The sequence below is a fragment of the Marmota monax genome, unplaced genomic scaffold (assembly GCF_021218885.2).
Source record: "Marmota monax isolate L192 unplaced genomic scaffold, Marmota_monax_Labrador192_F-V1.1 WCK01_AAM20220418_F8-fsc00030, whole genome shotgun sequence".
Taxonomy (NCBI): domain Eukaryota; kingdom Metazoa; phylum Chordata; class Mammalia; order Rodentia; family Sciuridae; genus Marmota; species Marmota monax.
In genome coordinates, this window is record NW_026691988.1 from 8,057,526 (window position 1) to 8,084,738 (window position 27,213).

The 27,213-nt window shown below is 34.7% G+C and overlaps 1 protein-coding gene across 1 annotated transcript; it reads left to right on the top strand.

Moving 5' to 3' along the window:
• On the top strand, positions 1 to 27,213 carry LOC124096314 (zinc finger protein OZF-like). The gene is given in 7 exon segments (XM_046450142.2): positions 1 to 271; positions 1,289 to 1,470; positions 2,063 to 2,134; positions 17,810 to 17,936; positions 23,913 to 23,991; positions 24,669 to 25,896; positions 25,898 to 27,213. Coding segments are annotated over 5 exon segments (1,650 nt in total). The 5' UTR covers positions 1 to 271; positions 1,289 to 1,470; positions 2,063 to 2,074; the 3' UTR covers positions 26,054 to 27,213.

A 27,213-nucleotide genomic window follows, 5' to 3' on the forward strand; every position in this document is an offset into this window, starting at 1 on the left:
CCAGGCGGAAAAATGTCACCTTAAACTGCATTTCCGGTCCTCACAGGAGGGCCTGAGCTCCGCCGCACCAGCACCGCTTCCCCGGTAGCCCTGCACTGGTGGGATTACCCCTTGGATCAGAGTTGGCGACCTTGCTACGTGGGACGCGCCCAACGTGGCCAGAGCCACTGCAGAATCCTGAGGCTGGCGGGAGGAAGTCGGCTGGGGGCGAGGCCGGCGAGACCGAGACCTCGGGTTGGAGCAGCAGCCTGGAAGAGACTTTGCGCGTTCTGTGAGCCACTGCATTAGTGGGGGAGCCTCTCATTTGACTTGAGCAATCAAAATATTCTGGATCTAGGGGTTTAAATTATTACAGTTGATTTCAGCCGTTCTTTTTAATTTTTAATGTGAATACTAGAAAATATAAAATTACACTTTTGTCTTACATTGTGTGTGTGTGTGTGTGTGTGTGTATCTCTGACCTCAGGGAATTGCTGACATGTTCAAAGCTCAAACTGCTTTCCTATAAGATCAGAGAGCAGAAAAATTGAATAAAAATTTAAATTGTCATCATTTCATTTCCATTCATGAATAATATACACAAATATGTATTCTCAAATGGATATGACCTTATATCCAGTGAAATATGTAAATGCGCCACTGTCTGGGCTACATCCCACTATTGGGAGGAAACTGCCTTAAAATAACTCCATCCCAGGCACTGTGTGCAATTCACAGCAACTCAAAAGAAAAAAGAATTCCAGGGGCAGTGGTGCATGCTTGTAATATCAGTTACTTGAGAAGCCATCACAGGAGAATTTGAGATCCTGTCCAAAATTTAAAGTGTGTGTGTGTGTGTGTGTTAGCACAAATGATGCACATATGAGGAAGATGGGAGATGGGAAACAAACCCGGGATCAGCGGACTTTTCTTTTTTAGGTATTCAGAGGTGGAGTCAATTGGTGGAACCCTGGCATGGCTTATGTGGGGAGGCAGAAAATGGCAAGGGTCTAAAGCCAGTGTCTGAGTTTTAGATGCTTCCTTTAGGGTGGGACAAGAGGTCAATTCCTGGAGTGTATTGGGGTCCCCCTTATTAATTAGGGTGGTTCAGGAATGTGAATAGGGCATTTCTTGGAGCTTATTGTATTGGGGTCAGCTGACCCATTAGGGTGTGCTGGTGGGGTGTCAGGTGCCAGTTCCTTTTGTATTCCTTCACAGTGGCTAAGGCCTGGGATTTTAAATGAAAGAAACTTAGGGAAAATGTACTTGGACTTATTCTCCATCTCTCTCTCTATCTGTCTATCTATAGGGGTTCAATAGTAGAGTATCCATATGTCCACTTCCTAATCTTGCAACAACAACAAAAAGGACCAGCCAAGAACCTGTCATTCTGATTTCATTCATTCCTGGGTTGTGATACCCATGATAAGAATCTATCAGGGCCAAGATCCGTTTTCCCAGACGTGAGAATTGAACATCCCAGAAATCAAGGTAAGCGTGGAAAGCAAGTTTTATTTAAAGTATAGAACAGAGATAGACTACTCTGCAGAGGAGGGGTCCCAGAACTGGGTGTCAGAGGAAGTGGTGGTGTCCTGCCCCTTTTGTTCTCATGGCCTCTTCTCCCAGCATCCTGCTTACTAAGACCAATGACCAGAAAGTGGGCCAAAGGTGGAAAGATCCAGACAGGAAGCTAGTGGCCCGGAGGCATTAATTAACAACTCCAATAACTACCTGCAGAGAGGAACAATTCCCTGGTGGAAGGCCACCTTGGCAACAGGTAGAGGAGGGAAAAGTGCTCTGGAGGTTTTGGCATTTCATTTCCTCCTGAATCAGCCTCCATCTTTCTGACCCAATCATTTATTACCATATCGACTGCCTATTTGTGTCCCCTCCAGTTGGATGCAACCTACTGTCCCTCAGAAGTTAAGCTAACTAGGCTCAGTGGGGCCCAAAGCCCTGTCCAATCTGGCACTTGGGTGAAGACTCTCCAATTCATACACAGCCTATTGAAGTGGGGACTGGCTTCCACATTCTGATTAAGTCTTTGTGTCTGGATCCCTCCATTCTTTCAATTCTTTTCTAGACACCCTCCTCAATGCTCAGGAGACCCAGGATTCTGTGCTACACAAGTGAGCAACCTGAAAGCCAGGAAATGGTGAGTATTCATTCATTGGCATTTTGAGACTGGGCAGGGAGGCAGTTTGAAGCCAGCCCAACTGGCAATGACAGGAAGTAGAAATTGTGGCTGGGGATTCCTGGTGGTCCTATCCAGAATCTGACAGCCTGAGGGTTTCTCTGTGGCAGCTAAGCTCTCAGGCCTCTCTGAGCAGTCTAGTGGACTCAGGTCAGCATTTGAGATCCTGGGTGTCCTGTTCCATTATTGGATGGTACTTTTCAGCCCCTTCCTGAAGCCCTACGTGGGCTTCAATGTTCTAGTAGCTCAGCATCTCCCCAGATTTTGTGGAGAAGACTGGGATAACCACAGGGGAAAACCCAACTCCATGGGTTATGTTCTTGCATGAGAGAAGCTGTGCTTGGCCTGTTTTTATTTTGAGCTTTTGAACAACCTTAATATGTTTTTAAAAACATGTTTATTAAATTTATATTGTCACCAACATTTGTATATACTCATAGGCTCTCGAGTAGCTATTATCTTTCAGATTTTGGTTTGATTTGGTACTAGGAATTGAACCCAGGGGTACTTAATTACTGAGTCACATTCATAGCCCTTTCTATGTTTTATTTTGAGAGAGGGTCTTGCTAAGTTGCTTAGAGTCTCACTAAGTTGATGCAGCTGGCTTTAAACTCATGACTCTCCTGCCTCAGGCTCCCAAGCCACTGGGATTACAGACGTGCACCACCTCACCTGACTCTTTCAGATTTTTATAATAGATATTCTAACAGCACTGCCCAAGCTGTAGGAAATCTATTTGATTGGTGCATTAAATCCCTGATGCAAATTTATGTCAAGTAGCCAGTGGAGAAATGTTTTGTAAAGCTTTTCTGGGAATAATCAGGGCTCTGTGGTTTCTAACTCCTTTTTTGTACTACTGGTGGGGATCATAGTCCACAAAATTGTTGGCAAAACAATGTAAATTCATTTGTTTGCAACCTATGAAGATTTGCACATGCTCGGTCACCTTTGCTTCCAGAATTTGGAACTTCAGAATATAGTAACTTGAACAAAACAATGTTAAAGTTGAGACATTCGATGCATGAACAAACTCCTTCTAAAAGCAATTTGGTAGTCCTGGAGTTATTACTGGGGCAAGTTAGTGGTGAAGCAGAGCTCAGGACTGTTTGCTCGGGCTATTAGTGGTTTACTGTATTTTCCCCTGTTAAACCCACAATGCAAGCTAGAGAGAAGCTAATCTGCCAGCAACAGCAGTTGGCAAAATATGCTGGCAAATCTCTTTTAGAGATAAACTGACACCTTTGAGATTTGGCTATTTGTCTGCCTTGATCCCAGCCATTGAAGCACTTGGAAAGACTCTCAAGGCCATAAAAAAATCACAATATTTTCAGTGGTTCAGATACTTTTGTATCACTTCTCCCCCATTTCTCTTTATTGAGGTTGATGCCGGCTGTTGGGGATTTGGTTCCAAACATGGTACTTTGCTCAAGACAGGGTGAATGCCCAAGTGTACCCCAGATTTTCCTACTCATTGAAGATAGAAATTTTTAAAATTGCTTAAAGTATCTAAGTCTCTCAACTCATTTATGACTGTCAAAGAGGCACTCATAACATGAATAGCTTTTTATTATGTCTGGAATTTTAATATTCTGTTTTATTTTCAACATCATCCCCATTTAACATTTGCCTTTTCTTGTGATGCTAAGGTTTGAACCCAGTACCTTGAGACACTTGGTAAAGGAAAACTTTCCTTCCATAAAAATATTGGCAGTTCTGAAATTTTTACAGGAACAAGCTATAGATTGGAACTCATTAAGTGCTAAACACTCATAAAGACTCCAATTGGTACAATGTATTTTTCTCATTTTAACTCTGATGCAGGCTAGAGAGTAGCTCAACTGTCAGCAACATTAGTTGGCAGATTACCCTAGCAAATCTCTTCTAGGCAGAAGCCTAGTCCTTCAAGATTTAACTTTTTGCTCCTGATCCCAGGGATTGAAGCCCACAGTCGCACTTACTTGAACATAAAAAACCATCACTTTTTCTGTGTTCTTAGTACTTATGAATGTGTAGATCCTTCTTTAGCACTAGCTAAATTAAGATATAAACCACTGGAAAATTTAGAGTTAGGGTGTTATATATGTGGTGTTATATATCTTCCTCTTCTCAGGGTGACATTGACTGTTGGTGATTCTGTTCCAATTCTGAAGCATATTGCCTAAGGCTGGACTAAGACCCAAGCCTACCCCAGCTTTTCTTAATCATTTAGTGTCAGACCCTCCTATTCTTCTGTATTCCCAACATCGAACTCCCATAAGATATACCTTTTACTGTTGTGCTGGAATTTGATTTCAGTGCCTTCCATAATGTATAAACACATTACACCAGTGAACTGTGCCCCCAAAGTCCTTTACATTTGGCCATATCATCCATTTACATGTAATGTTATTCTTGATGTGTTTAGATTTATGTAGGCCTTTCAATTGCTATTAAATTTTTACATACATACATATTCCCCCTATGGGTTTTTGTTTGAATTATGATTCCTTATTATTTCAAAGTAACTTCTATGTCTCTTTTACATGATAGTGATGAGTTTTATCATGTACATAAGTGGTGTGTATAATTGAGTCTTTTATGTCCTTATGTATATTTTTTATTTTCTCAAATTCTATATATTTCTTTCTTAACATGTATGCCTGTAAAATATTACGTGTAATATATCACATGTATATGACATCTATATAAAGCTATGCAGAGTTTCACAATATTTGTCAAGGTGGATAACAGTTTGATAAAAATAGGTCCTGGAAACCATTTTCCCCCTTTTACTATGTATCTCTTCCCCAATGTCCATTGCCCCTTCTCCATGCCCTGGGTTTCATGTGCTTTGACCAATGCAGCTGTACCCTTCAGTGTTATCATGGTTCATATGTACAGTAATTTTTATAAGCATATGCTTCTGCTGGGCAATGATCATGTATTTTCTTTTAATATATTTTTTTAGTTGTAGTGGAACACAATACCTTTATTTATTTATTCATTTTTATGTGGTGCTGAGGATCGAACCCAGGGCCCCTGCACATGCTAGGCAGGTGCTCTACTGCTGAGCCACAACCCCAGCCCCAATGGTGTATTTTTAATAGCCAGTTTCTTTCAAGAAATAACAACTTTTACTCCCTCTTTAGTTCATAGTTTTTTGCTCCATATTTTTACTGATACTGTTTAATTTTGTCTCAGAGATGTGATTTTATTTCGTCTTTTTTTCTGATATCTAAAGATATTGAGCTATTTTATGATTTTTGAACATGATTATTGAAACATTATGTTTCTCCTTATAAAGTGGCTATTCAGCTCTCTTGCTGTGTTGTTGTCTTCTTCTTCTTCTTCTTCCTTTTTCTTCTCCTTCTCCTTCTCCTTCTCCTTCTTCTTCTTCTTCTTCTTCCTTTCTTACCAGGATTGAACTCAGGGACACTCAACCACTGAGCCACATCACACCCTGTTTTGTATTTTATTTAGAGATAGGGTCTCACTGAGTTTCTTAGTACCTCAGTTTCGTTGAGGCTGGCTTTGAACTCACAATCCTCCTGTCTTAGCCTCCCCAGCCACTGGGATTACAGGTGTGCACCACCATGCCCAGCTCCTTTCTTTCTTTTAAAAGTGTTTTGTTATATGTGAAGTGATTAGTTTCTCCCAGTCTTTCACTTCAGTTTTTACCCTTTAATGGTATCATATCATAAGTACACATTTTATTTTAATATTTTCCAGTTTGGGAATCAAAAGATATTATTTTCTTTAACTTCGGAAACAAATAACTGTCTTTCTTTCTGTATTTTCATTGTTATTATTATTTTTTTATTTAGGAGATTGAAGGCAGGTATGTCATGGTGCTCAACCACATTCACAGTTCTTTCTAAAGTTTATTTTGAATAAGCATCTCACTAAGTTGCTCAGGCTGACCTTGATCTTGCAATTCTTCTATTTTTTCCTTCTAAGTAGCTGGTATTACAGTCATCCACCAGTATATCAACTGTATAAATCCCTGTCTTATAATAACTTTGGTATATTTTATATTTTTCTTTTATATTAAAGTATTTCTTACTAGTAAAAATGATTTCTTAAGTCATATTAGGAAAGGATGCAATGGCACTTTTGTCACACAGATACCCCATTTTCCCATCAGCTTTCTTTGAAAAGGATGTCATTTTTCTCCTTTACTACAGTACAGTTTCTATCTTTTATTATGATCTAAATTGCCAGCATCTTCTTAAGGATTCTTTCTTTAGTTCCACAGGGATAATTATTCATCTCATTATGAGGTCATACTCATTGCTATAATGTTATATCCTATATTCATATGTGGCATAATGTGTTTATCAATGGAATTTCACATACACTGATGTCTACAATATAACTTAGGTATGTAGTGGTCTATACCAAGTTGGACTGTGTCAATACCCTGTATCATTTGCAAAATGACAGAATCACCTTATGATGCATTATCCAGAATGTATCCCCATCATTAAGTGAGGCATCATTATATATAAGCATAATTGTTACGATTATATAATATATAAATAATATGCAGTTTTTATTTGTGAAATTTACCAAAACTCTTTCAATTTACTTGTGTTCTAAATGCAACATCTGACATTACTGACACTTTTTAATATCTTTAAATTTTGCTCATTTGCTTAGCATTTTTCTTTACTCTTTTTTTTTTTTTAAATAAAAATTGCTTTTTTCGCCAGGAACAGTGGCACATGCCTATAATCCCAGTGGCTTGAGAGGCTGAGGCAGGAGGATTGTGAGTTCAAAGCTAGCCTCAGCAAAAGCGAGGTTCTAAGCAACTCAGTGAGACCCTGTCTCTAAATAAAATACAAAATAGGGCTGGGGATGTACCTCAGTGGTCGAGTGCCCCTAAGTTTAATTCCGGGTACCCACCCCACAAAAATTGCCTTTTTGAAAATATCAAAACTGATAGTTAGCTAACGAATTCTCAGTTTCTTTTTAAATTTATCATTTTATAGTGTGTGATTCTTTTTAACCTTAATGTAGACACATAACACATTTTTCAGGTTTATTGGTATAATTACCTATACATATTTAAGGTGCACACTTTTATCTTTTAACATGAACACATCCATAAAAACAGCCCGGTGATCTACAGAATTAATATATCCATTACCCCAAAGTATTTTCTAGTTCCCTTTTGAGGTCTCTAATTTCTGCTCTTCCCCACCATATTTATTTAATGAATTTGATCTTATTAATCAAGGCAAATACTGGACCAGCATCAAAACTATACATATCAATAAATTATTACAAAGGAAACATACCATATAACTACTGTTTATATTAAGAAATGAAATATTAATATTAATTAATATTAATATTAATGAAACTTCATGTCCTCTTGCTTTTACTATGCACTCCTGTTTCCTTAGTGGTAACAACAACTTTTCTTTTCCAAATAGTTCTTTTTAAAACAAAACAAAACAAAACAAAAAAACAGAAGTAGACCATTTATTTGCTTAATTATAAAAAAAAAAAGTGTACAAGAAGGCAGTTTATTGTCTAGGAAACCAAACCTGACTACAATCTTGCTTGATGATTTGTTGGTGGAGCAAATCTGAGGGTGATCCAGGGGTCAGAAACAAGAGGGATAGCTCAGGATGTCAGGTTGGGCCATTAAAACGGCAGTTAAGAGAGGCTACCTGAGGATAAGAATTGGTGGGGTGGGTGAAGAAAACAAAGAGTGGATATGGGTTACTGGAGACTAGCTGGGGTGCTCAGTTAAAACAGCTCACAAAGTGGATCAACAGCAAATTTAAGCTGGATGAGTAGTGCCTGGAAAGAAAGAAATAACAAGAATTGGGGTGAAAAAAGAGTATGCATCTCTGGTGTGTGGCAGGGAGTCAAGTGTGTGGTTACACTTATCTAATTATACCACCAACTCCTGGTCCTTAGAAATTTTCAAATATTAGGCCAGTGGCATAAGTGTCATGCTGTCACAACATTTTATGTCCTTTCCCACTTAGGATCCACTTTTTTCTCATAGTCTGCATCCTGTACATCCTCACTCATTTCTTCTTCCTCAAATGCTTTCTCCTCCTCCTTCACCACCTTTTCTGCTGCTTTTTCCAGTTTGCCCTTTCATCCATCTCCTTTTTCTGATTCTTGACTCTCAACTATGCCACGTTCTCTCTGCATTTCTCTGACATTGTTGTGGGACTGGGAACAGGCTTGTAGGAATCTCAGGTACCAGGGTTCTGATTTAGGGGACCTGGACTGTGGAAGATGGTGGCAGATGCAGTCTAGTTGGTGGTGAAGGCAGCAATGGCAGCTACCTGCTGGAACATTCTGAGAGTTTCTGGGTGCATTTCTATTTTGTCAAAGAGTAGAATTGATGAAGGTAGTACCAAACCAATCTTCAAAGTGGTTCTACAATTTTGCATGGCCAACAGAAGTGTCTGACAATTCCAATCACTTAACAGATTTGTAATTTTTAGACATTTTATTAGGTCTTCTGCCTTTTTATTTCATGTTCTCCTTCCCAATGGGTATTCAATAGTGTATTAACTTTAGTGTTAACTTGTCTTAGTAGTATTGATTTATACTCCTATTTGTATATTTACATGACAGTTGAATATTTCCTCCTTTGTGAAGTGCATTTAAAAATGTTTTGAATGTGCTTTATACTCTTTTGGTATGTCTTTTTTCCACATGTATTTAGCACCTCATTCATTCTGCAATATAAACCTTTTGCTACATATGTACTCTGCAAATATTTCCTCTGACTTCATGTTTTATCTTTGATCACTGTGCATACATTGATCTAAAATGAAAAAAGTGGCCTTCAGAGATATGAATCCATAGAAATTTACAGGGAAATATCTTAGATATTGAGTAACAGAGATAACAGATATATGTAGATTCCCTCCTCATAGTATTAGAGAAGCACCATGCACATGTATTGTAAGGGGATGACCAAGGACATGCACAAAGGATGACTAGAGTGTTAATTGGGATAAACTGAGGTTCCATGGGATTGGGAAAGTTTCCTAAGACCTGCTATCTGGACATGGCTCTCTACTCTCCATTTGGATTTGACTCATTCCAATGAGATTACTTATGTTTGGTGATCTATGAATTTTGTCCCTTCAGGATTTTGGAGACAGTGTATGATGCCACTCTTTATCCATCTTACTCACTTTTGTAGTTCTTCAACCTGTCCTGCTCAGTTCTGCCAGCCCAGGGTCCCCTCTTCTTTCTTCGTTCTCCTGTGCACAAAATTTCCTTTTCTGTAATTCTGTCAAATACTGTGTGAAAGGATAAACTCACTGGAGGATCTGCCATCTATGGTGCTATGGTGCCCAGATCCTGTGGAGTTTGAAGGTTGTAACCTGTTGGGAAACCACCATGTTCTATAAAAAGATAGCTTATCTGTCTTTATGCTTTTGAAGGTTGCATCTACATAAAAACAAGTGAAGCATTTGTGACCACAAGACAAGGAATATTAGCAGTTACCAGAAGCTGGAACAATTCTCTTCTAGAGCCTCCAGAGAGAATGTAACTTTGTTAGAACTTTAATTTAATCCTGTATCACGATAATGAAAATATCCATGACTGTAAAAGAACAAGTTTCTATTTTTTTAAGCTGTTATATTTGTGATTATTTCCTTCAGTAGCAGTAAGAATCCAAGGTTGTTTGTTTGTTTTGTCTTGTTTTCAAGTTAGATTGACTATGTGGCCAAACTGAAGCATGCTAAAGTGGTAGGTGTCACAAATAAGTAGTGACTGGCTGTACAGGTAGTACACATATTTGGAAATAACAATTGAATGGTGAATACCTTATTGTCAATAACAGCTTGGTCAGGCAAATTCTTCAGTATGAACTATTAATGTGTTTTTATTTTCTTTTCCTTAACTACTGCTTTCTCAGAATGTCACTGTGGTGTGACTGGAGAAAGTCGTCCCTCTATCCTTTAAACAACTTCTCAATACTTATTCCTTATGAAATATTTTGCTCTAAAACTAAGGGGAATATTTTTATTATTTGCAGGGAGCAAACCTGATTTACAAAAGAGGAGGGTTGGGCTGGGGATGTGGCTCAAGCGGTAGCGCGCTTGCCTGGCATGCCTGCGGCCCGGGTTCGATCCTCAGCACTACATACAAACAAAGATGTTGTGTCTGCTGAAAACTAAAAAATAAATATTAAAATTTCTCTCTGTCTGTCTATCTGTCTGTCTGTCTCTCTCTCTCTCTCTCTCTCTAAAGAAAAAAAAAAGAGGAGGGCTGATGCTGACAGAAATTTCCTGATCAGACTTATTTTTCTTTTGGGAGATTGGCAGATTTCTTTATTATTTCTGACTTCTACTTGATTCAGAGCAGGGAATTTGCTGGCTCATGTTTCTTTCATCTTTTTTTTTTCTGGGTAAATGTGTTTGTATCTGATTTGTCTTGTTTGTTTCTGTAAGTATTGCATTTGCCTAGATTCCCACCAACGTCTTTGACATGGTGAAATTTAGGAGTTCTGTAGCTTCTTTGCGTCTCTTGCTGTCGTAGTTTTGTTCGCTCCCTAAATGAGAAATATCAGAGTTTGCAAAGTGGATATTTTCAAGGTCATAAAAAATGAAGTGTGCAATGTTGGGAAAAATGAGAAGGAATGGAAAAGCCAACCAAGGTTGTGTTCCTGGGCTTGTGACCAAGGCGGTGACTTTTTGCTTCAATGGTCTCTAAAGTAAATTTTCATATATGTAGATAAAAAATTAATTTGACTATGTCCACATATATTGGACTGTTATCCATTTCTAACCTGTCTGAAAGCTGTCACCAGGGCTATTAATCGGTCTCCCAATTTCTTATTGTGCAGTGTTCAGTGACCTTGAAACCATACTTTGAACTCCCTTTCCATAACTTTATAAAGCTGAGAGCAAAATATCAAGTAGAACTTAGAACAGTTAGTATAACAAATAATAATTCCTGCTGCTTAGATGGTGGTTTCTGAGGCTATAATTAATGACATTAAAAACAAATTTAGGATTATCTGGCACATAGGAAAGCAAATCTTTTCAAAAGAACGTATCTACTACTACTGTAGCAAAAATGTCACTAATACATTTTTATAATTTCTCAGTATTACCTATTAAATTATGTATGTGATATATCATTGTCAAAGTTTTACCTCCCTGCCAAAGTTTTATAATATATTAGCAGTCGTACAAGTTCTTTTCAGACATGTTTTTTAGAATTTGCATTCATTTTAGCTACTTAATGAAAATTACAATGATAATTTTAGAATAAAAAAATAAATTGTCATTACAAAGGTCATTGTAGCATTTGGAAAGCACACAAAGCTCACAAATAATTATGTGACTCATTAATGGGATACTGTCTTCTTCATCATCTTTGTGTGCATAAATATGTAGGAATACACATTGAAGATAAAACCCAAGGCCTCCTGCATGCTAGGTAAATGCTATACCACTGAACTACACATTTTTTATGTTTTGTTTACTAGTGAATGTGTCACCATACCCTGTCCATATGTCAGTCAGCATACAACATTGAAGATTATATAATTTTTAGAGAGATTTACATCATGACAGGGTGAAGATTACAAACATATTCAAAGTATTTTCTGTATGTAAAGTTATCAAAATTGCCAAACACACCAATAGCAGAAAGGTATTGAACTCCCATTCCTATAACTTTACAAAGCTGAGAGCAAAATATCAAGTAGAACTTAGAATAGTTAGTATAACAAATAATAATTTCTGCTGCTTAGATGGTTTATAGTCAATAATTCATAGTCACTCTAAATGCTCCAAGAGGTATAGAGCAAGAAAACACAGGGCCCCAGTAAAAGTAGATATGAACCTATGCAACATGAATGTACATTTTTCTTCTTAATTGATTTAGAAAGAAGTGTTATAAAACTATACATATACATTTTCCTCTTCACCATCTTTTTCATCTTCTTTTTTGGTACAAAAGATTAAATCCAGTGGCACTCAACAACTGGTCCTTTCTATTTTGAGACAGTGTCTCACTAGTTTGCTTAGGGTCTTGCTAATGAGGTGAGGCTATCTTTGAATTTGTGATCCTCCTGCATCAGCCTCCCAGTCTGCTGACCCACATAATGGGGACTGACAATCAGGATTCTGCATTTTTTTTGTGCGGCGCCAGATTGGTGATGTCAGTCTGTCCTGAAGCCCTCTCTGTACCTCCTTGCTCACACCCCTTCAAAGTGGATGTTAAAGACAGGATCATGACAGGAGAATTCTGATTGATATATTTTGGAGTAGTTGTGGCCTATGGTGTTTTCAGTCATTTTTTCCTCCCCAGATGTCACACATTTTTTAGTGTTTTCCAAATGTATGGTAAGCATGATTTTCCTAAATGTTATCTTTACTCACCCAATTCACTATATTCTGTAGTATGTTTGATTGTAGTACATTTCAAATAACACTGCATTTTAATTCACTTTTTATCTCTGAATTTTGGATGTAATTTTTAAAAATATGGAAAACCGGATTATCACCTGACTCGGCCTCTATTAAAAAATGTTTGTTCCTAATGCCAGGTGTGGTAGTGTGTGTGTCTATAATCTTGGCAGCTCAGGAGGATCACAAGTTTGAGAATAAAAATAAAAATGGGCTGGGGGAATATTGATCAGTGGTTAAGCACACCTGGATTCAATCCCTGGTACCAAAATAAAAAAAAAAAAAAATTGAATCTCTTGTCTATTTGTCTTCTGTAAGCATAGATAGCAAGTTTAGGGCCCCCTTAGGGAACTTTAGAGTGTGATGTATCTTCAGTCTCTGCCATGTCTTTGACTTGTCTTGGTTTTCAGAATTGCATGAAGTTGACCAAGGTCAGCTTCCCAGAAACACATTATTGGTCAATCATGTAGTTTCTGGAATTGAAGAGAAAGGCAGAGATGATTCTTATCCTCTTTCAGATGAGGAGGAAAAAGTAGGTGTCATTCAGGGAGGAAAGATGATAAATTCTCAGAATTGTAAATGGAGAATAAACTATCCCACAGAACTAGGAAAACCATCCCAGAGAATTTGTGCAGGAGCCTCCAAGGGAAAACTCACTATATGCAGATGGGAAGGAATACTGCAGAGCCTCATGGTGGGGATGGTCATACAGTATTTAAGCAAGTAAGAGGGGGATTGGAGAATGTCCCATTTCCGCCTCACTTTCTCCTTATCTATGAAATGTATTTTATCAGTCACATTTGAAAGATAGAAGAATTATTCCTAAGAGGACAGATATAGGCAAACTTCAGGAAAAAAAATCATATGCAATTTAAGGTCAATTTTTGAGCCTGTAAAAGAATATCATGAATGGCTAAGATAGTTCTTAATGAGGAGTCTCCCTGGAGGTATTAACCCTCTGCTGCCACCATTCATGAAAGAAGCCCTTAATCTGAGAGAAGGTACAGGGCATTAGAAAACTGGGGATCAAGAGGCAGAGATGTTTGTAATTGGGATATGATGGAGAGAGTGATGATCTATCTGTGGGTATAATTTTTATTGTTGTGGGGCTACTTTTAGACTGTTAGATTAGACAAATACAGATATAGGTAATAAGTGACATTTTTCCTAATATTGCAATAGTTGGAAAGCACCAAATATAAGATCTGGATGCATCTCAAAGTTAGGCTGTGAAGGGCTTGCTTTCATAGGGAAGAGCAAATAAAATGTAAAGAAGGTGAAAGAGGAATGGATAAATGGAGGGCAGAACCTTCAGATCCAGCTGGGCACACTAGCACATGCTAGTAATCACAACTACTCAGAGGTTGAGGCAGAAAGTTCACAAGATGTATGTTAGTGTGAGCAACTTAGTGAGATTCTGTCTCAAAAGCAAAAATAACAAATTGAAAAGGCCAGGGATGTACCTCATTGTAGAATGCCCCATTACTACAAAAATAAAATAAAATAAAATAAAAATGAAAGAATCCTTTACCCTGAAGCCAGTCTATACTTATGAGTTTTTAGAAAAATGGTGTGTATGTTGGTTTAGGCTGACATGAGATGGTTCAATGTTCCAAGGTTTGTACATAGGGGAGAAACTTAAGCTAAGTTTGGTTAACCAAATTTTTTTTCTGATCACTGAATGTGAAAGTGTTCAACTAAGGGTTTTTGTTTTTTGTTTTGTTTTTGTAGTGCTGGGGATTGAACCCAGGGCCTTATGCATGTGAGGCAAGCACTGTACCAACTGAGCTATATCCCCAGCCCAACTAATTTTTTTTTTTTTTTTTTTGTGGAAAAACGTGGGACTTTGAAAGTGAGTGTCTGAATCACCATAGTTAAAATAGGGGGATCATGTAAGTCATGATGAGAAGGGGCTATTTGCTGCTGAGGAGAACACAAAAATTGGAGGGAATATCTTTAGTTATTTCCTAGGATTGCCTATGTGACCCGTCTTCCATGCTCTGTACATGTTTTCTTTTTTTTTTAATATTTATTTTTTCGTTTTAGGTGGACACAATATCTTCATTTTATTTTTATGTGGTGCTGAGAATTGAACCCAGGGCCTCACACATGCTAGGCGAGCACTCTACCACTTGAGCCACATCCCTAGCCCTCTGTACATGTTTTCTATTGTCACTTTCCCAAGTTATATATTTTACAAGAAGTTGGTATACCTAAGTAAAGTGTGTTTCTTTGTTCCATAGTAGTTCTATCAAATTATGTAACTCAAGTCTGTAGTTGTAAGGATCAGAGATATTAGCCTTATTACTGGAAATAGCAAATTCCTGTCTTCAAATGAAATAAGTGCTAGGGATGTAGCCTAGTGGTAGATCATGAAATTGCCTGAATGCAATCCCTAGTACAAAACAACATCAACAAAAACTCATCAAGTTTGAGTATTTTTACTCAATTCATGGTGCATACTTACTGATTAAAATTGTGTGGATAAAATTGGGAAGCAGAGAAGCCTGAGCTCAGTGACTTCAAGCAAAAACTTATCTTAAACCTGCAAAGAGGTCCTTGAATATTCATATGTTCTGATGGCATTAGAGGCAGATTTTCAAGATGTGGGTTTGAGTCATAGATAATCACTCCTGACAAAGAAGCCAAGAGAAGGGGGAAGACTCAGAATGTAGTTGGTTTTCAGTTACGTTTCCCAGATCAAGGCCTACATTGAGTTTTATTCCCCAAATACCTTGTATATAAAACTTATAAACTCCCATCACTACAATTCATATTTGTGTTTAACATGTTTTAGCTACTTAATTTCTTTTTCTTCTCACAGTAGTTAATTTTAGCTCTTGAAATGATACATTCCCTACATCCGGAGACTTGCCTCCACTCTTACACTTTAGTCTTACTCATATCATGAATTCATGACCTTCAGCATTGAATATATTTAATTTTTGACAAATAAATCTACTACCCTAGATTTCCACTGGGGGTGTTGATGGGTCATTAGATATTGCTAAAGAAGAAAACCATGCTTCCTTTACATTCCAACTGGACACTCTATCAACTTTAAGTACACAAGAATGAATAAAATGTACATTAAAATCAGATAATATTCATTGCCCATAGTAATGTAGAAAGTCCTTGAAATAAAGAATAATTAGAAGAGACATATCCTCTAGACTATTAAAGAAACTTTTGAACTACACTATTAGCACTTACTGAGCATAGAAGTATATGAAATGATTGTCTGATCAGGAGTAGGTTGACTTTGTGCTTTGCTTTTTATTTTGTTTCGTTTTGCAAGTGATATCACAGCAGTGACTTTGTGTCCTTTTATTTACATTGATATTTTTATACCATATATATCTACCAGATTCTTTCCCAATAAAGATAATTGATTCTTTTTATTATTAAGTATCTTTTCAGAATTTTTAAGAATAATCTATATAAATCATCATATTTGATACATATTCTTCTTTCTTTGTAATTTCTCTTTGCTTGTGGCTTGCTTTGGGGAATGTAAACTCTTAGTTTTTGTTTACCAGAGATATCAGCCTTATTACTGGAGGTTCTGAAGCAAACACTAGTTCTGTATGTTTTCATTTTATTCCACTTCGAATTCAAAGACATACACATAACATCCTCCCTACATTTTCAGTAAAAGAAACAATTTCCAAGTGCTTTAAAATTCTTAAATATAGCTCAAAAATGATGGATGAAAGAAAACCTACCATTGAAAATACAAGTCTCAGAAACTCTCTTTTCTTTCTATTCTTTATTGCATGTATCTCAATCATGTGATTAAAAAGCAAAGCATCAACCCTAAATTTATTTATAAGTTTGATACAATTAAGTTTATTTTTTATTTACATGAAAAAAATTTAATATATGAAAGCTGCCATTTTTAATGTGTGTGCTAAAATATAAAATATCACTTGATTTTGCTGCTTTTTTTCATTAGTTCTAATTAGCTATACATGACAGTAGAATGATTTTGACACATTGTACACAAAGAAGTATGATTTCTCATTCCTCTGGGCTGTACATGGTGTAGAGGAACACCAGCAGTGTAATCGTACATGTGTATATAGGGTAGTAATGTCTGTCTCATTCTATCATCCTTCCCTTCCCTACAGCCCCACACCTCCCCTGACTCCCCTCTGCACAATCCAAAGTTCCTTCATTCTTCCCTCTACTCCGCCCCTACTTATCAGAGAAAATATTTGGCTTTTGGTTTTAGGGGATTGGCTTATGTCACTTAGTATGGTATTCTCTACTTCCATCCATTTACCTGCAAATGAATAATTTCATTCTTCTTGATTTTACTGCCTTCTTAATATGTATCCATTTCCCTTCTCAGTTAAAATAACTGACCATCCTACTCTGAAATTTCTTTTAATTCCATAGTTTATTTTGACCTTTATAGTCTATTTTTTGTTGTTGTTTAATGAATAATAGTTCAGATAAACTTGGGCAAAACCCAGGTGCTACCATATACTGGAGATTTGACAAAATGTCCTAAAAGATGAAAACTATTACTGCCTTTATAGATTATTTTGAGATTTATTCATTAAGATACAAAAAACTCTTGGAGAGATATCTATATTTTTAAGGGAGAGAAAATTCTTATTGCAATTTGCCATAATAATAAAATGTGTATAAGCCTTAAATATTTGAATGCAAATTCATCAGAGAATTTTTCCTTTAGTGTTCTACCTCATTACTATTCATCAGCCTCCTTTGGACCATTGGCATTTGCATCACTAGAGAGATTGCTACTTACTCAAACCCAAACCACATCTTAGAAATACAGAATCACTGTCTGTCCTTTAGTAAATTCTCCAATACATGGTTGCACACATTAAAATTGAGAATCACTCTTCTAACTCACTGTAAGATTCTTATCTGAAAAGTATACATAATTTCTCTTAAAAACATAAGCAATTAAAATATATATTCTGTTTCTTAATTTTACATTTTATTTCATAAAAGTGTAGTATGTACACTGATTTTTGTTGTTGTTGTTTGCTTATTTTGGACTTATGTCATTCTCTCTCTTGAGACATTCTCTTTCTTCAAACTTAGATAATATGTTAGAGAACATTACTATATTAAAAAATGTCATATTGAATGATTGAGTTCACTCCCCTATGTGAAAGCCAGTTCTAACTCTCATTACAATTTGTGTCAAGTTAAAAACTGTGTCAGTGATCATATGGTTGATGTGATATTTATTTACTCATTTTTATTTCAGGAACCCTTGACATTCAGGGATGTGTTCATTGATTTCTCTGAAGAGGAATGGGAATGCCTGGATTCTGCTCAGCAGACTTTATATAGAGATGTGATGTTAGAGATCTATAGAAACCTGGTATTTTTGGGTGAGCATAAATTTCCTTTAGAATTCCTAATTTATTGTCAATGTTTACTTTTCTTCCTTTGTAGAATATTTCTTGGAAGCTTCTGTTCTGCATGAAAATGTTATAGATTCTTGTTTTGAGGATGAAGATTGGGCTTTTTTGAGTAGAAAATAAAATGTTAAAGGTATTTGTTTTTATATTTAACCTCTTTTTTATTATTCTTTTTACTTTTGATAGTTCAAAATAGTGCTCACAATCAGAAGATTGAAAATATTTCTAAAGTATTTGAATGATTCTGCCAGGAAAAAAAAACATTTGGAATAACAATTGTCTAGAATCTTCTATGATTTATATATATATATATATATATATATATACACACACACACACATACATACATACATACACACACATATATTCTAATGAGTACAGCATTAATATTGTTTCTATTAAGAAACAATAGTAGTTACAACAACAGTACCACAATGAGTCATATTCCATTTTCCAATAAACACATCTTGTTCTAAGTCATCCTTAGTCATCTTTCTGTCCCAAAAGAAATAACCTTGGAATTTAAAGAGAAAAGCTACAGTAGCCATATCAAAGTGAGTAGAAATCAATGAAGCAAAGGACACATAGAAGAGGTCTAAATGTCAAAGATGAAGTCACATTTTGAAATGTTAATTGAGAAGCTATAAATCAATAGAAATGCTTTTTCAAACCTAAGTTTATTTCTGTTGCAATCATTGAAGAGCATAGCTTGTCCTGTTTATCATGCTTTCTAATTCTATAAGCTCTTTCTTTTTCTCTAGTCATCTCCCTACTTTCAAATTAACAACCGTCTCCCCAGTGCCTGTGAGGGTGTTCATAAGTTGACAGACATTTATCGATCTTGAAAATATGCACACATTTGTGCCTACCTCTAGCTTAAACAACCTCAATGTATTAAAATCAAAGAACAGGTTCTCTGATTTAAATATTTATTCTTTCAAATTTTCTCATCAAAGCTTTGTATGAAAGCTTATCCTGGATTTTCTGGGAAATTTTTCTGCCATGTAATGGATATGAATCAGTCACAATGCTTGCTCTTAGTGGCTATATAATTACAGCTGAAAATTGTGGTTTAAATAATGATTCTTAAATAAGAGTCATTCAAAATTTTTTGAGTTAAATTTTCTCTCATTTTTGTGTCTCTTTTTGAGTTTCACTGTTTAGAGTAACTTCAGTATTGTGCCATAGATTTTCTCACATCAGTGAATATTGTTTTCATTTTACACATATAAGTTATAATTGGATAAAAATTTTTATGACTTCACATTTTAGGACAATATTAGTCAAAATTAAAATATGTATGAACCATTTAATTTTCAATTGAATTACATATGCTTTTACATGCTTGTATAAATATTACCCCAGTTTTGTTTATGACTTGTGTATAGTCTCTTTTTTTTCTTTTATGCCACTGAGGATTGAACCCAGGGTCTTTTGCAACCAACTGAGTTATATTGCCAGCTTTAGTATCTTGATTGTTTACTCTGCTTAGGTGATTATTCATATAATTCATCTAAATTTTATGTGTGTGTTTATATAATTTATATGTATTTTTATATATTAATTATAGTATTTTGCAATTAATTTTATCATATATTATGTACATTTATATAATAAAATTTAGATGAATTATATGAATATTTAATATTATATGAATATATTATATATATATATCCCCCCCCCTGGGATTGAACTCAGAAGTGCTATAATACTGAGCTACATCCCCAACCACAATTCTACTTTTATTTTGAATCAGGTTTTTGCTAAGTCATTTTTTTTTAATATTTAGTTTTTAGTTGTAGTTGGAAACAATACCTTTATTTTATTTATTTATATGTGGTGCTGAGGATGGAACCCAAGGCCTTGCATGTGCTAGGCAAGTGTTCTACCACTGAGCCACAACCCCAGCCCTTGCTAAGTCATTTTATATTTGAATTTCCCTGCCATAGCCTTCCAAGTAGCTAGAATTATTAGCATATTCATCATCTATATGTAGGTGAATCTGTTCTCTTGGAGCAAGATTTTAGCATTTTGTTTTATTTTATTTTTAATTTTTTTTTAGTTGTTGATGGACACAATACCTGTATTTATTTATTTTTATGTGGTACTGAGGATCAAACCCAGTGCCTCACACATACCAGATAAGTGCGCTACCACTGAGCCATAACCCCAGCCCCAAGACTTTAGCATTTTAAAGGTAGCTCACAAAGAATGTTACAATTCTGTTTATCTTTTATATTTTTTTCAAATTTTAATTGTGATCAAAACCATTTACTTACTTTCACTTAAACTTACTGTCTTACATATTTTAAATATACTGTTCAGTAGTGTTGTTTCAAATTATTTGGTAACATATTTCTGGAAAGCTTATATCAAATAAAAGTAAAATTCAATTCTCATTAAAAGAATTTGTCTCTCACCCTTCCATCCCAAACACCATTTCTTCTGGCCTGTATGTTTGATTATTTTAGATATCTCATAAGTAGAATCACATGGTATTTGTCTATTTGTTAATGACTTCTTTCAGTTCACATAATATCATAAAGTTTAATCATTATAGATGTTATAAAATTTCTTATTTGTAAAGTTGAAAAACGTTTCATAGTTTACTTCAAATTTCCTTCATCCACTCATAGGAAAGGATATTTCATTTGTGTTACATATTTGGCTCTATAGAATTATGTTGTAATGAGCACAGATGTGTAAATATGTCTTGATTTGACCATCAAATCAAGGGCCAATTGCTACACTGTCAGTTTTGTTACATATGTCAATTTGTCTAACTTCATTTTAACATAAAACTATTGGATATTGTACCTTTTATTATTTTATTTAATTAATTTATTTATTTTAATTGTAGTTGAACACAATACCTTTATTTTATTTATTTATTTATTTATTTACGTGGTGCTGAGGATAGAACCCAGGCTTGCATGAGCTAGACAAGAGCTCTACCACTGAGCCACAACCCCAGCCCAACCTTTTATTATTTTTATATCAGAAAGTATTTGTTTTATTTTGAATATTATTTAGTTGTTTATATACCCTGGATACTTCAAAAAATTTTTAAAATAACATTTTGTTTCTCCAAAAAGTTATATTGAATATCTGATAGGTAATACATGGACTTTCTTTAGAACTCTTTGAGAGGTAAAGGCACTTTCTTTTTGTACCAGGATTGAATCCAGGGATACTTATCCACTTAGTCACATCCCCAGCCCTTGATTTTGTTTGAGACATGGTCTCCCTAGTTGCTGAATCTGGCTTTCAACCATTGGTGAATTATTGGATATTACTTCTACTTTTGATTTCCAACTAACTACATTATGTTACAAAGCAATTTCAATATTTTAATAATGATTAACATTTGTGATTTTTTTTACCAAGTCTCTTGGAGATAATATTCCATGAACTATTGAGAAGAATGAATCTCTAAATCTAGTTGGTTCATAATACTTTTTGAAGTTTTCTAATACCTGAGTATATTCCCAATGCTTTTTTCTTCCTTTGCATTAATTGGGGGTTGATGTCCTCTACTATTACTGTGTTGCTTTCTATGGTGTTGAATTCTCTAGTGTTTGCCATCTATATTTGGGAAGTGTGATTTGAGTTTCACATGTATTTATTACTGTTTTATTTCAGAGAAGGGCCACTTTCATCTTTATACAATATTCTTTGTCTCTTATAATCTCTTATTTAATAAATTTTGTCATCTTTACACTTTTAAATGTAATATCCATTTCATACTTTTATTTTAGTCTTTTTTGTGACCTTAGATGTAAGGAGAATATCCTGTAGGTTTAGATATGATATAGTTATGTATTTTTAGTTTTAATCTTATTAGTCATGTGTTCTGAGTGGTGTTTGATAATAGTGCATTTGTACTTAAATTACTGACTAGCAGGAACTTTGTACTATAACTTTGTTAGATTTTTTTTTTCTTAAATTTTTTTCTACTTTTAAAAAACTGCTTTAATTTGTGGTTTATAAATTTTTATAGTGACATGTTTTGATTCCTCCCTATTTCCTTTTATATCTTCTATATCTATTTTGTTACTACTTGGAATTATATAAAAGTACTTAGTTAACACTGTATTTTAAATTGAACTTCAGTTCCTTATAAAAATCTGTGTCTTTACACGTCTTATTAATGTTTTATTATTGATATCACAGCTGATTTTATACCTTATACCCATTAACAGCGATTTATGATAATATTTATGCTTTAGTCTTTTATATTCTATAGCAGAATTAAATGTTTTATGGGCCACCATGATAGTAAAATGGAGTTTATGTTTGTGTATATTTTGTTTTTCCTCAAAAGCTTTCATATTTTAGTGACTTTTGTAGCTATGAAGCTTTATTTTATTGGAAAGATTCAGTTTAGTAAGTCTTGTAGGATAGGTCTAAAAGTGAGGATATTTTTGAGCATATCTTGCATATCTTGAAAGCCTGTATTTTTCATTACATTTGAAGAATAGGATTTGTTGATATAGTCTTCTAGGTTGATATTTTTTCTTTTAACACATGACTGTATGCTCCAATTCCTTCCTAGGCTTCAATTAAGAAGTCACCTATTAACCATATAAAAATATCTTTATAGATGACACCTCTCTTTTTTCTTGGTCTGCTCAAAAAAGTTCTCTTGAGTTTTAATGCTTTAATTATAATTGCTTTACCTTGAGTCTTTGAATTGAGTTTGTAACATTTGATGTATTTTCCTCCCTATATTTCTAATTTCTCAGACATTATTTATTTTCAGGGGGGGCGTGCGGTGTACCAGGGATTGAACTCAGGGGCGCTCAGCCACTGAGCCACATCTTCAGCCCTTTTTTGTATTTTATTTATTGACAGGGTCTCAGTGATTTGTTTAGTGCCTCCCTTTTGCTGAGGGTGGCTTTAAACATGTGATCCTCCTTCATCAGCCTTTTGAGCTGCTGGGATTACAGGTCTTATACATTATTTCTCAGGGAATATTTCTAGCATACAATTTCTCCTTTTGTCATTATTTTTTTCTGAATTTTATTCACTTTTTTTCATTTTTTGGGGGGTATTTATTTATTTATTGCAGTGCTGGGGATTGAACCTAGGATCTTGAGAATGTTAGGCAAACTCCTTAACCACTGAACTATACCAACATTCCCAGGCCTGGTATTTAGTTAGCATTTAATGCAGCTGTTTAGAGTATTCACAGGAGATTGATTTTGGATCTTTGCTGTGGATACAAAAGTCCTTGAATACCAAGTCTCTTATATAAAATAGTGGCACTTTTCTTTATTCTTAATTAGTTCATTAAAGATCTTTTAAATGGTTAATTGGCATTCTTTATATAATTAACATCTCTCAGTTTCCTAACTCTCAATTTCTAGTGTTTTATATTGTTTCTTTGCTTGAGTCAATTTTCCCCTTTTTCATGTGTGTGTGTTTGTGTGCTGTTATTTTCATTCAGATTTTTCCATTTAAAAACCCCTTAAAATAGATCACTCTAGTCATTTTAGACAATGTTTGGAATTTACCAAATAAACAAAAATAGGTCAGGTGTATAAAGGGTTGTGGGTGTAGTTCAGTGGTAAATGACCCTATGTTCAATCCCAAAGTACCCCCCAAAGATAAAAGGGAGAAAACACTTTCTGAAATGTTTGAGTCACATGTAGAATCTGAACAGTTTGAACTGAGAGACTATGTGATTTGATGGTGTTGTGGAAACATTACTTAAAGTCTAAGTGTTGTGTTCACCTGTGGTGCTATGAAATCTCAAGATGGTTTTGGAAGTTCTCATAAATAAATTTTTTCAGCATATTGAGTTCATATACTTCTGGATTAATGATGGCCTTGGATTATACTGATTTCTTATTTATATATTCACCTTGATAAAACTTTATATATTTGCAAATTTTTATATTCATCACAGTAAGTGGAATAATTTGCTATTTTTACTTCTTTCAGGTATATGTTCTCATCAAGCCCAAGAATTTGCACCAGAGCAGGAAATAAAATATTTATTCCAAAATATGAAAAAGGAAAGGTATGGAAAATATGACATTGAAAATTTACTTTTAAATAAAGAATGCAAAATTGTGGGAGGGAATATAGGTCAGAAAAATTATTTTAATGAACATAACAAATGCATGACTATTATTTAAAATTAAAATTATACTGTCATCAGGTATCAGTAACATAACATCTCAGAAGACTGCTTAATTCATGTCAGTAACTTTTGAGGACCTATGTGTGCCTTTAAATACATTTTCATAGCATTTTTTACATCATATCTTGCCTCTAAGTAAATTTGGAAATTTTGCTATGGAGACTATTCCATGCTTCAGTTAGTAAGTGGAATATTTTGAAACGTAGCATTGAGTTAAACATTCACTCAAACATTTCTCTAGACAAGAGATTAAAAATTAGAAAACAAATTTCTGACTAATTAATCTGATCATTACTTTACAAAAAGGCTGCAATGAAAAAACAATTCCACCTGTGCTAAAGCATAGAATTTTGATGAATGTGAGAAGAGTTGTACTTACCTATTGCTTAATCAAATTTTAGATATAGATATTTGAAGAGACTTCTACATTTATGATAAATCTTTCAAGATGTGTACCTAGGTCTTTTCCCTAACTAATTACCAGTATATTTATTTTGGTGTTAAAAAATGTAAATTCTGTGAAACTCATAAGAATTTATTTTTTTAAATCTTAGAAAACATCAGTGTGATCATTTTAAACAGAAGCTTTACAAAGATAATAAAAGTGAGAAAGTTTTTAATCGAGTGTCAAAATTTATCTATCCAAGCTTTGATATTCAAGAAAAGAAAGACAAATGTATGGGACGTTCAAGAGCTTTAAATAAAATTGCAAGCATTACTGAACACCAGAAAATTCATACTGGAGGGAAGTCCTACAAATTTAAAGAATGTGTAAAACCATTTAAAAATTACTCAATCCTTTATCATAGCAGTGACAAATCCTACATATGTAAAGAATGTGGTAAAGGTTTTAGTCAACCTTCAACCCTTACTAAACACCATATGATTCACTGTGGAGAGAGCCCATACAAATGGAGGAAATGTGTCAAAGTCCTTAAGTATCACTCAACCCTTATTAAACACCACAGTATTTATAATAGAGAAAAGCTCTACAAATGTAATGAATGTGGCAAAAGTTTTAATCGAAGCTCAAACCTTATTGTTCACCGTAGAATTCATACTGGAGAGAAGCCATACAAATGTGAAGAATGTGAGAAAGCCTTTCATCAAAAATCACACCTTACTCAACACCAAAGGAATCATTCTGGAGAAAAGCCCTACAAGTGTAAAGAATGTGGCAAAGCTTTTACTGTTAGGCCAAGCCTTATTGCTCACCAGAGAGTTCATACTAGAGAGAAGCCATACAAATGTGAAGAATGTGGCAAAGCTTTTAATGAAAAGTCACACCTTATCTGCCATCAGAGAATTCATACTGGAGAAAAGCCATACAAATGTAAAGAATGTGGCAAAGCTTTTACTGTTAAGACAAGCCTTATAGCTCACCAGAGAATTCATACTGGAGAAAAGCCATACAAATGTAAAGAATGTGGCAAAGCTTTTACTGTTAGGCCAAGCCTTATAGCTCACCAGAGAATTCATACGGGAGAAAAGCCATACAAATGTAAAGAATGTGACAAAGCTTTTACTCAAATCTCAAAACTTATTATTCACCAGAGAATTCATACTGGAGAAAAACCATACAAATGTAAAGAATGTGGCAAAGCTTTTATTGAAAGATCATACCTTACTCAACACCAGAGTTTTCATACTGGAGAAAAGCCTTACAAATGTAAAGAATGTGGCAAAGCTTTTTATCTAAACTCAAAACTTACTGTTCACCAGAGAATTCACACTGGAGAAAAGCCCTACAAATGTAAAGAATGTGGCAAAGCATTTAATCAAAACTCAAGTCTTAATGTACACCAGAGAATTCATTCTGGAGAGAAACCATACAAATGTAAAGAATGTGGCAAAGCATTTAATCAAACCTCAAGTCTTAATGTACATCAAAAAATTCACACTGGAGAGAAAACATACAAATGTAAAGGCCATGGAATGAGGCAAAATTGTTAAGTAATCCCTCAAGTGTTATCAAGCAGCAGAGAATTCATACTTGAGAGAATCCTTACAAATATAAATGTTAAAAAGCATTTATTGTGACATCATACTTTATTGATCACCAGATAATTCAGAGTGGAACAAAGCCCTACAATTGAAGAAAAAATGTGGCAAAGTTTTTATTCAAAGTTCAGCATTTTAAAAATGTCAAACATTATAGTAGGGATTAAACCCTACAAACGTAGAGTATGTGACAACACTTTTAAGAGAAGCTCCCACCTTACAAATCACCACCATAGATATAGTACCTGAGCCCTATAAATGTAAAGAATATGTCAAAGCTTTATTCAAATGAAAAAATTATACATTATCAAAACCTAATTCTTGTTAATATCTGCATAAAACCCTCTGTCCAAGATGCATAGCTAATATGTCAGCAAAATGTTTAACATTGAGAAAAATGTTGACATATGAGAAAAATACAGCAAAGTCATTGTTTTCCATATATTTCTGAAATGAGCATTATCAGAGAATTTCTATAAGTATAGAAAACATGGCATTACTTTTAACAGTTTCTAAAAATTTACTGGGCATCATTAGTTGATGTGATAGAAATAAAGTAACCCTCAGATATCAACGTAGTGCAAATAGCTCATCCCTGAAAAAAAATATTTGTTTATTACAAATAAAAACTAAATATATATACTCAAAAACTGGAGAAAAGTAATTTTTCCTCTAGGTAATTATATCAAAGGAAAAATACTCATTAATAAGAATTTTAAATTTGACTTTTTTCTTGTGGTGGTGGTGATGAGGATTGAACCCAGGGCTCTCGAATGCTAAGCAAATGTTCTACCACTGAGTCACATCCGTAGCCAGTGTATTCTGTATTTTGTGAAGACTTTGCAATTATATTTGAAATACTTTATTCACATTGTGAAAGAATTTTATTACAAAATAACAGTGAATGTTTCTGAATTGTTAACACTATCATGTATTGAATTACATTTTATGATAGTTTGTAGACAACGAAGAGATACTGTTTGGTAAACAATGTGACATTTCTTTTAATCCTTTTAGGCAATGTAGTCAATCTTCAAATTATGTGGAGATGATTTAATCATTTCTAAAGAAACTGGCTCAATAAATTGTGTAACTTAA